This window comes from Pristis pectinata, chromosome 31, assembly GCF_009764475.1.
Source record: "Pristis pectinata isolate sPriPec2 chromosome 31, sPriPec2.1.pri, whole genome shotgun sequence".
NCBI classification, from domain to species: Eukaryota; Metazoa; Chordata; class Chondrichthyes; order Rhinopristiformes; family Pristidae; genus Pristis; species Pristis pectinata.
The window spans coordinates 10,493,907-10,510,527 of NC_067435.1; the positions used below are offsets into that span (position 1 = coordinate 10,493,907).

A 16,621-nucleotide genomic window follows, 5' to 3' on the forward strand; every position below is an offset into this window, starting at 1 on the left:
AAGTTACACAGTAAGATTTCATTGTGGGGTGTTTATGCTTCAGTGTGAGAACATTCAAGACCTGCTATTGCACTTGACGCGACACTTAAGCTGGACACTGTTTCCTCGGAGGGACCTTTTAACTTGTTCTCTCACATTTATAGCATATCTATGTTATTCCGTAGTTAGTGGTTTTCACCTTTGTAACTCCAATAAAAGCAGAAAATATTGGAAATGCTCAATGGGTCAGGAAGCATCAGTAGAGATGTATTTTAAAAGTTTTAAGACAAGATATTAAGATATTTATTTATTAGTTACATGTGCATCGAAACACACAGTGAAATGCTTCTTTTTGCGTTACTGAAAACGTGTTGGGGCAGCCTGCAAGACCTTCAGGAACAAGCTAAAGATGTAACAGTGTTTAAGCAAGTAATGAACTGGATAAAGAGGAGAGGGCAGGGGAGAGAAAAGGTAAGGATGTGTCATGGGATGAAGGGAAGAGGGACTAGATGATGAAAGAGATGACAGAAGGGACATGTGAAGAAACAAAATTGAGATTAAAAGAGAATGAAAGTGCTAATGTAATTTTAAAACACTAGGATTGGTACGCGGTGGAAAAGTGGAATTTTATCCAGAAAACCTCAGTGAGTGGAGGATCATTACTTAAGGAGTGGGAGCAAGACTAGGATCTACAGAATCTACTGAAGTCTGGGACCAGAATATCCAGTATCTCCTTTCAAAATTCTGGGATGTAGATTATCATATCCTTGGGATTTATCCCATCAACTTCTCCCATGCATATTAACATTTAAATAATATAAAATCAATCAAGGGGGTGGGACAGTAGCACAGCTTGTAGAGCTGCTGCCTCATGGCTCCAGCAACTCAGGTTCAGTTCTGATTTCTGGCATCATCTGTGTGGAGTTCGCATGTTCTTCCTGTGACCATGTGGGTTTCCCCTGGGTGCTCTGTTTTCCTCCAACATTGCAAAATGGTGCAGGTTGGTAGGTCAATTGGCCACTGTAAATTGCCCCTAGTGTGTAGGTGAGTGGTAGAATCTGGGGAAGTTGACGGGAATGTGGGGAGAATAAAATAGGATTAGTTTGGTGAGGACATCCTGTTGGAAGTGCTGGAAGTTATGGATGATCTATTCAATGTAGAGGCTGGGCTGAGGAGAAGAAGAAACCTATTGTGGCTTTGGGAGGAAGGGGAATGGGTGAGAACAACAATGTGGGAAGCAGAATGGATGCAGTCAGCAGCAGCTGTCATCCCCTTTTATAATCTTTGAACTAAATAGCACAGAGGGAGACTAACCTGTCATTACCAGCTCTCTGAATTGGCTGCCCAGTGAATCCCGCTCCTTCACACTGGCCCTGCATTATTTCCTAATCTTGTGACAGTTTAGTACTTTCCTTGTCATTTGTTGGCATCATATGGTTAAAAGTCTGAGATCAATGTTAAATTATAGACTTCCCAAGGTAGGTTTCCAGGCAGGCCATGTTAGGGGGTGATTACATCAATTGAACTACTCTAGAGAGGTTCCTGTTGTGTTGGGTTTAGCTGGGTGTAGATCCCATGAACACAGAACACAGAACAGTACAGCACAGGAACAGGGCTTTCAGCCCACAAAGTCTGTGCTGAACACGATGCCAATTTAAACTAATCCCTTCTGCCTACAGATTATCCATATCCCTCCATATGTGCCTATCTAAAAGCCTCAAGCGCCACTGTCGTATCTGCTTCCACCATCACCCCTGGCAGCGTGTTCCAGGCACCCACCACTCTGTGCTTTAAAAAAAAACTTGCCCTGCACACCTCTTTTTAGACTTTTCCCCCTCTCACCTTAAAGCAATGCCCTCTTTAGCATTTCTACTCTGGTTGTTTCTATTCTGATTGTCTACTCTATCTATGCCTTTCAATTTTATAAACATCGATCAGATCTCCCCTCAGCCTCCGATGCTCCAGAGAAAACAATCCAAGTTTGTCCAACCTCTCCTTGTAGCTAATACTCTCTAATCCAGGCAACATCCTGGTACTGCAACCTCTCCAAAGCTTCCATATCCATCCCTTGTAATGGGGCGACCAGAACCATATACAGCCTGACCAAGGATTTATACAACTGCAACATGATTTCCTTACTCTTGTACTTTTTTGCCCGACCAATGAACATTCTATCTACTTGTGTTGCTACTTTCAGGAAGCTTTGGACCCCAAGATCCCTCTACATTAGTGCTATAAGGGTCCGGCCATAAATTGTATACTCTCCCCATACATTTGACCTTACACTTGCCTAGATTAAACTTCACCTGCCATTTCTCTGCCTGTATCTGTAACTGATCTATATCCTAGTGTATCCTTTGACAACCTTCTTCACTGACTGTAACTCCACCAATTTTTGTGTCATCTGCAAACTTACTAACCAACCCATCTACATTTTCGTCCAAGTTATTTATATATATTACAGACAACAGAGGTCCCAGCAATGATCCCTGCAGAACACCACTGTTCACAGACCTCCAGACAGAATAGCACCTTTCCACCATTACCCTATGGGTAAGCCATTTCTGAATCCAAACTACCAAGTCACCATGGATCCCATGCATCTTAATGTTCTGTATCAGCCTACCATAAGGGACATTGTCAAATACCTGCTGAAATTAATACAGACAACATCTATTGTCATACCCTCATCAGTCACCTTCACTATCTCCTCAAAAAACTCAATCAAGTTTGTAAGACATGACCTGCCCCAGGCAAATCTGTGCTGACTGTCTCTAATTAGCCAATGCTTTTCCAAATGTGAGTAAATCCCCTCCCTAACAATCCTCTTCAATAGCTTCCCTACCACTGATGTGAGGCTCACCGGCCTATAATTCCTTGGATTATCCCTATTTCCCTTCTTAAACAAAGGCATAACCTTGATTATTCTTTACTCCTCCAGGACCTCACCTGCGGCTGGAGAGGATACTAAGATCTTAGTCAAGGCCCCACCAATCTTTTCTCTCTCACTAACCTGGGATAGATTCCATCAGACCCTGGGGACATCCATCTTAATGCTCTTCAAGAGACCCAACATCACCACCTTCCTGATCTCAAAATGCCCTGTCATAATAGTATATCCCACACTGATCTCACTATCCTCCATGTCCTTCTCCATGGTGAATACTGATGAAAAGTACTTGTTTAGTACCTCGCCCACATCCCCTGACTCCAAGTATAAATTCCCTCCTTTATCCTTGAGTGGTCCTGCTCTCTCCAGAGTTATCCTCTTGTTTTTAGTCTATATATAAAGTGTCTTGGGATTCTATTTAATCCTTCCTCCCAAGGACATTTTATGGCCTCTTTTGGCCCTCCTAATTACCTGCTTGAGTTCTTTCCTGCTTTCTTTATAATCCTCCAGGCCCTATCTGATTTCAGCTTCCTAAACGTCACATATGCTTCCTTCCTCTTTTTGAAAAAAATTACAACCTCTCTTGTCATCCAGGGTTCCCTTACCTTGCTCTCCTTGTTCTTCCTCCTTTCTGGTCCTGAACTCTGATCAGCTGGTCTTTAAACAACCCCCAGATGTAGACTTGCCCAATAACAGCTGTTCCCAGTTTACTCTCCCGAGCTCCTGTCTAATGTTGAATTTTGCCCTTCCCAATTTAGTAGTTTCCTCCAAGGTCCAGACTTAACTTTATTCATAACTATCTGAAAACTTAAGGAATTATGATCACTGTTCTCAAAGTGTTCTCCCACTGAAACACCAGTCATCTAGCCAAGCTAATTTCCCAATGCAAGGTCCCATGTGGTCCCTCCTCTAGTTGGACTATCCACATACCGTTTCCAGAAACCCTCTTGGATGCACCTAACAAATTCTGTCCCTTCTAATCCTCTTGCACTAAGGAAATCCCAGTTAATACTGGGAAGTTAAAGTTGCTCACTATGATAACCCTGTTGCTTTTATTTCTTTCCATAATCTGTCTGCATATCTGTTTGTTAATCTCCTGCTGGGGAGGCCTATAATATAATCACATCCGAGTGATTGCACCTTCCTTATTTTTGAGCTGTACCCTTATTACCTCAGTAGATGAGCCCTCTAGTCTGTCCTCTCTGAGTTCAGCTGTGACATTCCCCCTGATTAGTAATGCAACCCCTCCACCTCTTTTACCTCCCCCTCTATCACGTCTGAAACGTCAAAACCCTGGAATGCTGAGCTGCCAGTCCTGTCCCTCTTGCAACCAAGTCTCTGTAATGGCCTCAACATCATAGTTCCATGCACTGATCCAGGCTCTAAGTTCATCTGCCTTATACCTAATACTTCTTGTGTTGAAATAAACACACTTCAGCCCATCAGTCCCACTGTGTTCATTAACCTGTCCCTGCTTGTCCTTCCTTTCAGACTTACTTGTCATAACCTGTACCTTCCCCTCAATCCCTCCACCTGCTGACCTACTGCTCTGGTTCCCAACCTACCTGTCACTCTAGTTTAAACCCTCCCAAGTAGCGCTAGTGAACCTTGCTGCGAGGATATTGGGATCCCACTAGTTCCAGTGCAGCCTGTCCTTCTTGTACAGGTCCCACCCACCCTGAAAAAGAACCTAATGATCCAGGTATATGAAGCTCTCCCTCCTGCACCAACTGCTTAGCCACTCATTGAATTGAACTGTCTTTCTATTTCTTGCTTCACCAGCATATGGCACAGGGAGTAATCCTGAGATTACAACCCTAGAGGTCCTGCTTTTTTTTAATTTACTACCTAACTCCCTAAATTCTCTTTGAAGGACCTTATCTCCCTTCCTGCCTATATCATTGGTGCCAATAAGGACCATGAGCTCTGGCTGCTAACCCTCCACTCTCGGAATATCTCGTGCCACTCAGAGACATCCTGACCCTTGCACCAGGGAGACAACACACCATCCTGGAGTCTTACTAGTTCCAAATCATTGCCTTACTCTGGACTATTCCCTTTTAATTGATTCCTTTCTTATCAAAGTCCCTAATTCCAGAGGGAAGTTATCTAAATTTATAGCATCTTCAGCAGATTAGAGTCAGTAAAGATTAATAACTCATTTAAGTAAAAAAACAGGGTGAGGTTACTGTCTTGTGCCTTTGGAGAAAAGCTAGCTGATGAACTTAAAGAATTTGTTTCATCTTTTGACCCTCTCTGTCTTTGGACCTGAACCTGTCCTGCTACTCACCGTGCCCTGTAGATAGACACTCTGCTACTGTGTAGAGGGTCCACTTTAAAAAGAGCCTTGCTATTGTACAGGCTGTCCCCCAGTAACAAACTAACTCCACTAATTATTTTACAGATGTCCATGAATAGGAAAATACTTAAAAATCACTTAATATGATAACCATACCTCCACAGAATTGCAATGAATGGCATCAAAAGCACATAAGACTGATAAGAAAGAACATCTAAAAGTGGGGAGAGAGAGAGAGAGAGAGAAATCTAGTTCTGCTGTTCGAAGAAACGAATATATACACGTATGTTGAACTTCTGAATTTAATAATAACATGGGAGCCCATTTGTACAGGTGTCCATGAGTCGGGTGTCTGTAACCCAGGGATAGGCTGTAATACTGAGCTGTAAAAGAGTAGTCTGTTGTCTGTTCATTGCTTTTAAACTCTGACTTGGTACTGAAAGCTACTAATCGAAAAATAGTCATGTTGGTTAGAAAGCATAAACATCTCCTCAGGAATGCACATTATTTAATATTTTATCAAAGTTTGTGATGAACAAATATTTAAAAATATTGTAAGATTAGAAAGATTGCAATATATTGCCAATATTTATGGGTTGTTTTACAACTTTCATTTATTAATTATTGGAAGAGCATTGCATTTCTCAAATTCTAGCTTTAGAGATCTCCTGCACCCTTTACTATTGCAACAGTAAACATCCTTCCCTAAACCTCTTCATGCTTCGTATCCAATCAGTTTCTGTCTGTGCCACTGGGACCGAGTGCAAAAGCAGATAAGCTCTGACAGGCCGCCAGTGAGATAGATCACCTCATTATACTGGCTACTTCCCCTCTATGTTTCAGTCCAGATGAAGGGTCTCGACCCAAAACGTCGACTGTCCCTATTATGGCTTGGGGGGTGGATGAGAATTGGTCACAACATAGAAGGAGGTCCATCAAGCATATTCTGGCTCTCTGAGCATTCCTATCAGTCCGATTACCTCCAACTTATACACCCATTCTCCTATTCTCCCTCACGTGCCCCTCCACTCCCACCTCCTCCCCTCACCCCCTGCGACCACCCCAGCTCTTCTGTCGTCTAAAGCGGCCATTTAACCTACCAGCACCTCTTTGTGCTATCTGAACGGTGACAGACTCACAGGGCTGAATGATCACCTGACCCTGTGTTTCACCTTTTGTCCTGCCCAACACTAAAATCAGCACTTTGTGCACTTTATTTGTCTGGAAAAGATTATTGCAACAACTTTTGCCTCAAGCCTAAAACAGAGAAGAAGCATTATAAACACTGTGCTGATGGAATCAGACAGCTGGCTTTAATTTTGTAAATACAGGACCTCTGCATAGATGTTGCTATTTTATAGCCCAAACTCTTGATGTACAGGATACAAAATACCTCAGGGTAACATCACCACTCAGCATTTTATCATCCATTGGGAAACATCCTCTCTCCCATTGCAGTTAGTACTGATTTGCACTCTCCCCCCCACTTGATTCTTCTGTGCCACTATCTAAGCTGCCCCCTTGGTCTATCCTTGTCTCAAAGTTTCAGATCCCTTCCTGGGTCTAGTCCTCCCTAGCTCGGTACCCTTCACCCATCCCACAACCTGTCAAGAACTCAATATTTTGACCAACACACACACAATGCTGGAGCAACTCAGCGGGTCAGGCAACATCTATGGAGGGAAATGAACAGTCGATATTCCAGGCTGAGATCCTTCATCAGGACTGGAAAGGAAGAGGGCAGACGTCATAATAAAAGGGGAGGGGGAGGAGCACGAGCTGGCGGGTGATAGTTGAGTCCAGGTGAGGGGGGAAGGTAGGTAGGTGGGGGAAGGGGGGAAGTGGGAAAGATGTGAGAAGCTGGGAGGTGATAGGTGGAAGAGGCAAAGGGCTGAACAAGATAGAATCAGATAGGAGAGGACAGTGGACCATGAGATAAAGGGGAGGAGGTGGGAACCAGAGGGAGGAAAGTGTGGGTGATGGGCAGGTCGTGAGGGCGGGAGATGGGAAAGGGGGGTAAAGGAGCCAGAGGTGATAAGGGAAAACAAAAGGGGAGGGGGAACAGGGGGGACTGGTTACCAGAAGTTAGAGAAATCGATGTTGATGCCATCAGGTTGGAGACTACCAAGACAGAATATAACGTGTTGTTCCTCTAATCTGCGTTTAGCCTCAGCTTGGCAGTAGAGGAGGCAGTGTACAGACATGACCGCTCTCGCTCTTGCATTGTGATGGACTTGCAGTCCACAGGCCTGGATGAGTTAAGAACCCACCATAGCAACTGGGCAATTTAAATGTAATTAATTAAATGAATGCTAATATCTATGAGAGTATCCACAAAACTACCAAATTGTCAAAAATGCCAAACTGGTTCACTGACGTCCTTCAGTGAAGATTTATCATTCTTATCTGGTCTATATGTGACTCCAGACCCACAACAATGTCACTGACTCTGAAATGACCCAGTTCATGGGAAGCTATAGCTGGTAATAAATGCCAGTCTTGCCAGCAAAGCCCAGATTCGGAAAATGTCTAAAATCACTTTAATATTTTTATTTTATATTTTTTCATGATAAGAAGGAAACCATCTGGCCCATTGAGCCTGTGCCGCCTCTCAGAGCAATCCAATCAATCCAATTTCCCCGGCAACACACACTGGAGGAACTCAGCGAGCCAGGCAGCATCTGTGGAAGGAAATGGACAGTCGACATTCCACGTCGGGACCCTCCAATTCCCCCACTTATTTCCTTGTAACTTGTTCTCTCTCACATTCCCACTACCCCCATCCCCCCTGATTGTCCTGCTGCCCACCAACATTAGAGAAAGTTTACAGTGGCCAATTAACCTGCCAACCAACACGTCTTTGGGATGTTGGAGGAAATCGGAGCACCTGGGAGAACCAGCATGATCTCAGGGAGAACGTGCAAACTCCACACAGACAGCCCTGGGGTTACCAGAACTATGCGGCAGATGCACTATCTGGGGAGCCACTGTGCCACTTAGTGGCCATAGCTTTAGAAGTCAAGGCTCTGGAATTCTCTTCCTACGTCACTTGTCCCTCTTCAAGATTTTCCTTTAAAGATATTGCATGACCTCATTTCTGGTCACTCCTCTGAATACCCCTCTCTTTTTAAGCTCAGATTCAGCTTTTAAAACTTTTTTCTAAAAACCTTATTTACAGAACGGTAACAGGCCCTTCCAGCCCAATGAGTCTGCACTCCCATTTAAACCCGTTAACCTACCCGTACGTCTTTGGAATGTGGGAGGAAACCAGAGCACCCGGAGGAAACCCACGCAGACATGGGGAGAACGTACAAACTCCTGACAGACAGCGATGGGAATTGAACCCCAATCGCTAGTTTCAACTATCCTGTGAAGTGTCTTCAGGTTTTTTCTGAGCCTAAACATTGTATGGACGTAGTTAGAACTTGCAAAAGTCTATCTTCTAACTGGAATCCTCAGCGCCAACTAGATACAGGTTAAGTAGTTCAGACCTCAGGATAATTTTTCCACATTAAAATCAGCAATCAAATGTCAAAAAGATCTTGCAGAAAAATATTCCTAACTGAAAGCCTAAGATGGTAAATGGGAATTTGACGAAAAGAAGTTCGCGAGCAGGAAACCATTCTTTAGAGCTCATTCCCAAACAGAGATACAGGTTCCGACTGAGGAACCACATGATTTGAAGCCAGCTAGAATCTTCTCAACCATGCTTCCCCTGCTAAAGCCTTGTGAAATGAGAGCTGTTCTTGGGAGGCATGCAGCATACACCACTCTACAAATGTTCCTGGCCCCTTGACAGCAGACATGTTATTGATATATAAATGAAACCACATCACTCAACTTTGTGGAGAGACAAGAGACTGCAGATGCTGCAATCTGGAGCAACGAACAATCTGCTCCAGGAGCTCAGCGGGTCGAGCAGCATCTGTGAGGGGGGGAAAGGAATTGTCGACGTTTCGGGTTTCCTGAAACATTGGCAATTCCCTTCCCACATCCTGACAGATGCTGCTCGAGCTGGTGAGTTCCTCCAGCAGTTTGTTTGTCATTCAACTTTGTGTCTGGATTGGTGAACATTCCAAGCTCAGTATCTGTAGCGTTAAATGGATTTGACCGGATACAAGACTTGTGCCACTGCCATCTCACACCTATACAGTGACCCAGGTTTGACTCTGACCTCCAGTGCCTCCTTTGTGCAATTTACATGTCCTTCCTGTGATTCTGTGGGTTGTCCCTGGGTGTTCTAGTTTCCTCCCACATCCCAGGGATGTACTGGTTCTCAGAGAACTCCTGTTAGGCCCGTTCCCCCACATTTCCCTGGAATCTGTTCTCTCTCACACACCCATCAGGCACAGATTTATCCTCCTTTGTCAGAAGATTGATTCACAAAAACTATTTCTCCGGCGGGGGGAGATCTGGGAAAGGGAACCTCTATATAAAAATTAGAGCCCACTAACACTGAGGTGAAATCAGGAAACAATTCAATCAAATCGACAGTAGGTAAAAAAAAAACAACCTTTCCCCAACAGGGCCTTGTTTGTGAAGATTTGTGACTTTTTTTTGTTAGACCTCCACAAGAAAATAAGAATGAGAATTTTAAAATCCCCTTGCTGCTTAACTAGAAGCCAGTGTAGGTTAGTGTGCTCTGGAAGGCATTGAATGAGGCAGTGATTCAGTGTGAGTTTGGCACACATCCGCCTCCACTTGTTTCTAATGAATGGTGAGAGCGTCGGAATTGCACGTAGGATGTTCCTGATTCCTGTAGCTAGCTCCATGCAGGAATGAGCACTGCCGGGATACCAGGAAAAGGGAGAGTGCGGCAATGATATTAATCCCTGCAGTGTCTCATTAAAATGTCACAGGCAATTATCAGCTCTGCAGCCCACCCCTCTGTTTCATGGGACATAGAACAGTACAGCACAGGAACAGGCCCTTCGGCCCACAATGTTGTGCTGAACTAATTAAATTAATGATGCTCTGCATATTCATGTACCTATCTAAGAGCCCCTTGAACATCTCTATCATACCTGCCTCCACCACCACCCCTGGCAGTACATTCCAGGCACCCACCACTCTCTGTAAAATAAAACTTGCCCTGCACATCCCCTTTGAACTTGCCCCCTCTCACCTTAAGTGTATACCCTCTAGTATTAGACATTTTGACCCTGGAAAAAGATACCGGCTGTCTACTCTATCTATGCCTCTCATAATTTTATAAACCTGTCTCAGGTCTCCCCTCAGCCCCTGCCGTTCCAGAGAAAACAACCCTAGTTTGTCCAACCTCTCCTTATAGTGACTGCCCTCTAATCCAGGCAGCACCTCTTCTGCACCCTCTCCAAAACCTCCACGTCCTTACTATAATGAGGTGACCAGAATTGTATGCAGTATCCCAGATGCGGCCTAACCAGAGTTTTATAAAGCTGTGACATAACTTCTTGACTCTTGAACTCAGTGCCTCGACTAACAAAGGCAAGCATGCCGCATGCCTTCTTTACTGCCCTATCGACCTGTGCAGCCACTTCCATGAAGTGCAAGCTAATGAGATGTGATTATTTCTCCCTTGGGCAGTGGGCTGTTGTTGCTGATGCGTGTTAAGCTAGCAGTGAATAAACACCAGAAGGACGACAGTACCATCCCGAAGATCTTCCAGAGAACGGTGAGGAAACACCCGGACAAAGTGGCCCTCATTTACGAAGGAGCAGATGAAAGCTGGACCTTCAAGGAACTCGACGAGTACTCAAATGCGGTGGGGAACTTCCTGCTCGAGCAGGGCTACCAGTCGGGGGACGTCATTGCCTTATTCATGGAGAGTCGGCCTGAGTTTGTTGGCCTGTGGCTCGGCATGGCCAAAGTCGGGGTGGAGGCCGCCCTGCTCAACTTCAACCTTCGCCTAGACGCTCTCACTCACTGCCTGTCTGTGTCAGGAGCCAAAGCCATCATCTTTGGAGCAGAGATGAGCGACGGTGAGTCAGCCAGTCAAAAGTTGGTTGAGCCTTTCATATTCCCACTGCAACATTCCTCTGCGATAGTTTGTTATATTTTCACGGTGCAGTTGCCATTTCTATGTATTCATCATTGGGGTCTGACATCATTGGTAAGGCAGGCATTAATTGCCTATCACTGCTTGCCTTAAGGAGTTGAAGATGATCTGCTGGTGTCATGTGTGTGAAGGTTTCTCCCACTGTCCTCAAGTCAGGCTCCAAGGTTTTGAGTCCTGGATGAGAACGTTAAGAGCAATATGTTTCCAAGTAGGGATTGCAGACAGCTCGGGACAAGAGCTTCCCAGTGTCCATGTCTTTCCATTCATAGCATCTAACAAAGTTAGTGATGTCCATCCAAAGCTAAACCACACCCAGTTTGTACGCAGTACTCAGCAGTGAGGTGAACAGCCAGTTAATCTGTTTCATTTCAGTTAAGGAAAAATGAGCAGTAAAGTGTTCCCCTGCTCTTCTTGCACCTATAGTTTTGGGTTCTTTAATGTCCACCTGACAAAAGACAGGTAGCTCAGTTTAATGTCGCTCTGACAGGTGGCCCCCTTTTCACAGAGAGGGTGGTTGGTATATGGAATGAGCCTTCGGGGAATACAGCAGGTACTATGTAGATAAGATAAGATATCTTTATTAGTCACATGTACATCGAAACACACAGTGAAATGCATCTTTTGCGTAGCGTGTTCTGGGGGGCAGCCCGCAAGTGTCGCCACGCTTCCGCCGCCAACATAGCACGCCCACAGCTTCCTAACCCGTACGTCTTTGGAATGTGGGAGGAAACCGGAGCACCTGGAGGAAACCCACGCAGACACGGGGAGAACGTACAAACTCCTTACAGACAGTGGCCGGAATTGAACCTAGGTCGCTGGTGCTGTAAAGCCTTACGCTAACTGCTACACTACCGTGTTTAAAAGATATTTGGAGAGGTACATGGACAGAAGAGGTTTAGAGGGAGGGGAGCTAGATGCAGGCAAATGGAACTAGCTCAGATAGACATCTTGATCAGGTTGGGTGAGTTGGGCTGAAGCAATACATCTGGAGGAACTCAGCACGTCAGGCAGCATCCATGGAGGGAAATAAACAGTCGACATTTCAGGCCAAGACCCTTCATCAGGACTGGAAAGGAAGAGGGCAGAAGCCAGAATAAGAAGGTGGGGGGAGGAGGAGGGGAAGGAGTACACACAGGCAGGGGATAGGTGAGTCCAGGTGAGAGGGGGAAGGTAGGTGGGTGAGGGAGGGGTAGAAGATGGAAGAAGCTGAGAGGTGATGGGTAGAAGAGGCCGAGGGCTGAAGAAGAAGGAATCCAGTAGGAGAGGGCAGTGGACCATGGAATAAAGGATGGGGGGAGGTCATCAAGGCGGGAGAAGAGAGCCATAGGGATAAGGGAAGACAAAGGAGTGGGGTGGGGGGTGGGGTGGGGGGGAGAAAAAGACAGGGTGGGGTTACCAGAAGTTAGAGAAATTGATGTTGAAGCCTTCAGGTTGGAGACTCCCCAGGCGGAATATGAGGTGTTGTTCCTCCAACCTGCACCTGGCCTCAAGGTGACAGTAGAGGAGGCCATGGATAGACAACATGGATAGGGCTGAAGGGCCTGTTTCCGTGCTGTACTACACAACGACTCTCTGACTGTGCAACACTCCCTCAGTACTGTACTGTTGGATTTTGCACTCAAGTCTCTGGCGAAGTTGATGTGCTTTAATCCATGTTATGGTATCGGGTGAAGGTAGTTGATGAAAATCCTAGCCCAAGCTTTCAGCTCCCTCCAGCAGAAAATTCCAGGCCCTTTCAACTATCATGTGCTGTACACAATGCTGCCTGTAAAGCTCTCTCTGGTCCTGGAGGAAGGGAGCTTGGAAACCCAATGACCAGACTATTTCAGAACACATGTTGTTAAACAGAAAAGTCAGGATCTTTCAGAGGTAATCTATTGAGGTGGTTCGTGCAGGACGTTTTTAATTTTTTCACAGGATGTGGCCATCACTGAGCAAGCTGATGTTTATTGTCCATGTTGAGTTCAGAGCCACGTACAAGCTGTGCCCGAGGAACAAACGGGTTCTGTTTTTACAGACGTCAATTTCGTCCCCAAGTCCAAAAATACACAAAAATCACTCGATGTGGTAACCATACCTCCACAGTATTGTAACGGCATCAAAACCACATACGACTGATAAGAAAGAACAATTACTAAATGTGGAGAGAGAGAGAGGAAACTAGTTCTGCTTTTCGTAGCAACAAACATATGTATGTACATCAGACTTTGAACTCAATAATGTAATAGGAGCTTGTTTGAATGTACAGGTGTCCATGTTGTAACCCGAGGATGGTCTGGATAGACTGGGAAAGACAGCAGGTTTTGGCATTAATGAACCAGATGGATTTGTACAACAGTCCAGTAGTAACTTTTTTTTCTAAACTCCAGGTTTATTTAATTAAATAAAATTAAGTTCCCCAGCTACCATGCTGGGATTCAGACTTGCATCTAGTGATCACTTGTTACCAGTCCAGTAACAACTACTATGTTTCCACCTCAAGTTTCTACATTTATAATGTTTAGGTTTCTCAACCCTGTTCTGTCTTGTACTTGCTTAAATTTTGTTTTTTGTGCAGCAGAGGATCAATAAACATTAAACGCAGCATGGCTACAATGAGTAGAAGAGCTGATAGAGCTTCGCCTGATTGTCGTATGTCCCTGCTTTTATTCCAGCTCTGTTGGAAGTGAACGGAATACTGGGGAAAAATGTTCGGAAATACTGCAGTGGGAACTGGGACCCCAGTAAAGTTGCAGCTGGGATTGAACATCTAGACCCGCAGCTTAACGTAGCGTCTAAATTCGCCCCCTCTCCTCCTCCTTCAGTAGGATTCATGGGTAAGGATTATTTCACCGCTAGTTTACTTCTCAAATCTATCCATTGATATACTTCAAAGGAGGATTCAGGTGTTGCAATGTAACCACTGGGTTTGAAAGTCACACCAAACTGCTGCCTGTGTTCCAAGGTCTTGCACTAGCAAGCTTGAACTATCTGGCAGTGACCTGTACCTACTCATTTTTGAAGAAGCTTTGGCAACCGATTTCTACTTATTCAGATTATGTGGAGTACACTGTCCTGTTATTATAATTTTTTAAATGTGTAGCCTGAGGTGTGTCAGGGTACACTTTAGCAACATGCAGTACTCACTGGACAGAACTTAACTGGAGCACCTGGCTACACCTGCAAATCTAATATACAAGTCATCCATTTCTTATTATTGACTTAGTTATTCTTTCTCCATTGGTGTCACCTAACCTGCTGGGCAAGGTTTACAGTCCTGCTATATCAACACGTAACACAGACCTAAAAGTATAAGCATCCTTTGACTGCTCCCATTAATCCATTTGACTTCACTCAATCACACATATTCCCTTGTCCAATCCATCCTTGTCCTTCTCTGCAACTTAAAGCTAGTATTTTTCTCTCTCTCTCTTTCTCTCATAATCTCTCTCCCACCTCCCCCTCCCTCTTTCCCCGTCTCTCTTTCTCTCCCCTTCTCTTTCCCTCCCTCTCTCTTTCCCTCCCTCTCTCTCGCTAGGCCTCTCTCTCTGCTCCTCTCTTTCTCTCATTGCCCCTCTCTTTTTCCCCTCTTCCCCCTCTTCCTCTCTTCCCTTTCTCCCCTACCCCCTTGCTCCCCCTCTTCCCCCTCTCTCTCCCCCTCTCTCTCCCCCTCTCTCTCCCCCTCTCTCTCCCCCTCTCTCTCCCCCCTCTCTCTCACCCCTCTCTCTCACCCCTCTCTCTCACCCCTCTCTCTCACCCCTCTCTCCCTCCCTCTCTCTCCCCCCTCTCTCTCTCCCCCCCTCTCTCTCCCCCCCTCTCTCTCCCCCCTCTCTCCCCCCTCTCTCTCCCCCCTCTCTCTCCCCCCCCTCTCTCTCCCCCCTCTCTTCCCCCCCTCCCCCCTCACTCCAGACGGGTCTACATCCTGAATGCTGCCTGACGTCTGTGGATCACCCGCAGGAGCAGCGGTGCACAAGCACTGGTTTACAGTGGAACCTTTCACCTACTTCCCTGTTGTAATCTTTGCCCCACTCAAGGAGCAGTTTCAAACTGAGTCACCACATGTCAATGAGACACAAGGAGTGTCATGACTGAAAATCAAAGCAGCTGCAAAGGCTGGAGGGGGGTGGTGGGGGTGAGTGGGGGGGGGGGGGGGGGGGGAGGAACAGAAAATGCTGGTAAAACCCAGCAAGCCAGGTAGCATCTGTGGGAAAACAGAGTTCATGTTTTGGGCTGTGATGAAGGGTTTACCGTCTGAAACATTAACTCTGATTCTCTTTCCACACCTGTTGCCTGACGTGCTGAGCACAGCATTTCCTTTTACTTCAGTATGTGACTGTCCCACAACCATCCAACCCTTGCTTGAAGCTCCAGGGAGCATTGTTAGAATAAAATCTGTTGTGAGTGACAATTCTCACCCTTTCTTCATTGGGAAATAATCAACTTTTCTCCCTTCGTTAACATCCCCTTTTGTGACAGCCCGTACATAACACACACCCACACACCAACTGTCTGTCCTCGGCCTTCTCCACTGCCGGGGTGAGGCCCGATGCAAGCTCGAAGAACAGCATCTCATATTCCAGTTAGTGACAGAGGCTGGGAAGCAATGGGTTGAAGCAACAAAGGACTACAGATAATGGAATCGGATAGGAAAGGGAGGTGAAGAGGAACCAAATAAGGGAGGTGGGGTGGGCAGATGGGAACAGTGGTGGGAGGGTCCCAGTGGGAGGAGTTGTGTGGGTGATGGGCGGATGTAGAGTGGTGGAGGGGGAAGAGACTGGGTGATAGGACACGGGTGGGCTGGGGGGGTTGGAAAGAAGGGTGTATGTGAGAGGGCCTGGATAGATCAGAAGGAGAGAGAAAGGGACAAAGGAGGAGAGTGTCACCTGAAATTATAAGATAAGATCTTTATTAGTCACCTGTACATCGAAACACACAGTGAAATGCATCTTTTGCTTAGAGTGTTCTGGGGGCAGCCCACAAGTGTTACCACGCTTCCGGCGCCAACATAACATGCCCACAACTTCCTAACCCGTACGTCTTTGGAATGTGGGAGGAAACCGGGGCACCTGGAGGAAACCCACACAGACACGGGGAGAACGTACAAACTCCTTACAGACAACGGTCGGAATTGAACCCAGGTCGCTGGCGCTGTAAAGCGTTACGCTAACCACTACACCACCGTGCCTGCCACGTCCATGTCGTCGGGTTGTTGACTATCTAGGTGGAATATGAAGGGCTGTTCTTCTATTTTGCATTTGGCCTCACCCTGGCAGTGGAGGAGGCCGAGGACAGACAGGTCGGTGTGGGAATGGGGAGGGGAATTAAACTGGGAGCTCCAGACAGCCGTGGTGGATGGAGCACAGGTGCTCGGCAAAGCGGTTGCCCAGTCTGTACTTGGTCTCACCGATGTAGCGGAGGCCACATCGCGAGCACTGAA

The 16,621-nt window shown here is 46.0% G+C and overlaps 1 protein-coding gene across 6 annotated transcripts in view; it reads left to right on the forward strand.

Moving 5' to 3' along the window:
* LOC127585045 (long-chain fatty acid transport protein 1-like) overlaps nucleotides 1-16,621 on the forward strand; it is a 57,596-nt gene that overhangs the window by 17,839 nt on the left and 23,136 nt on the right. For all 6 annotated transcript variants that reach the window (XM_052042179.1, XM_052042178.1, XM_052042177.1 and 3 more), the window contains 2 exons: nucleotides 10,734-11,128; nucleotides 13,860-14,021. In XM_052042179.1, the coding sequence (XP_051898139.1) occupies nucleotides 10,734-11,128; nucleotides 13,860-14,021 (557 nt within the window). The remainder of the gene's footprint in view (nucleotides 1-10,733; nucleotides 11,129-13,859; nucleotides 14,022-16,621) is intronic.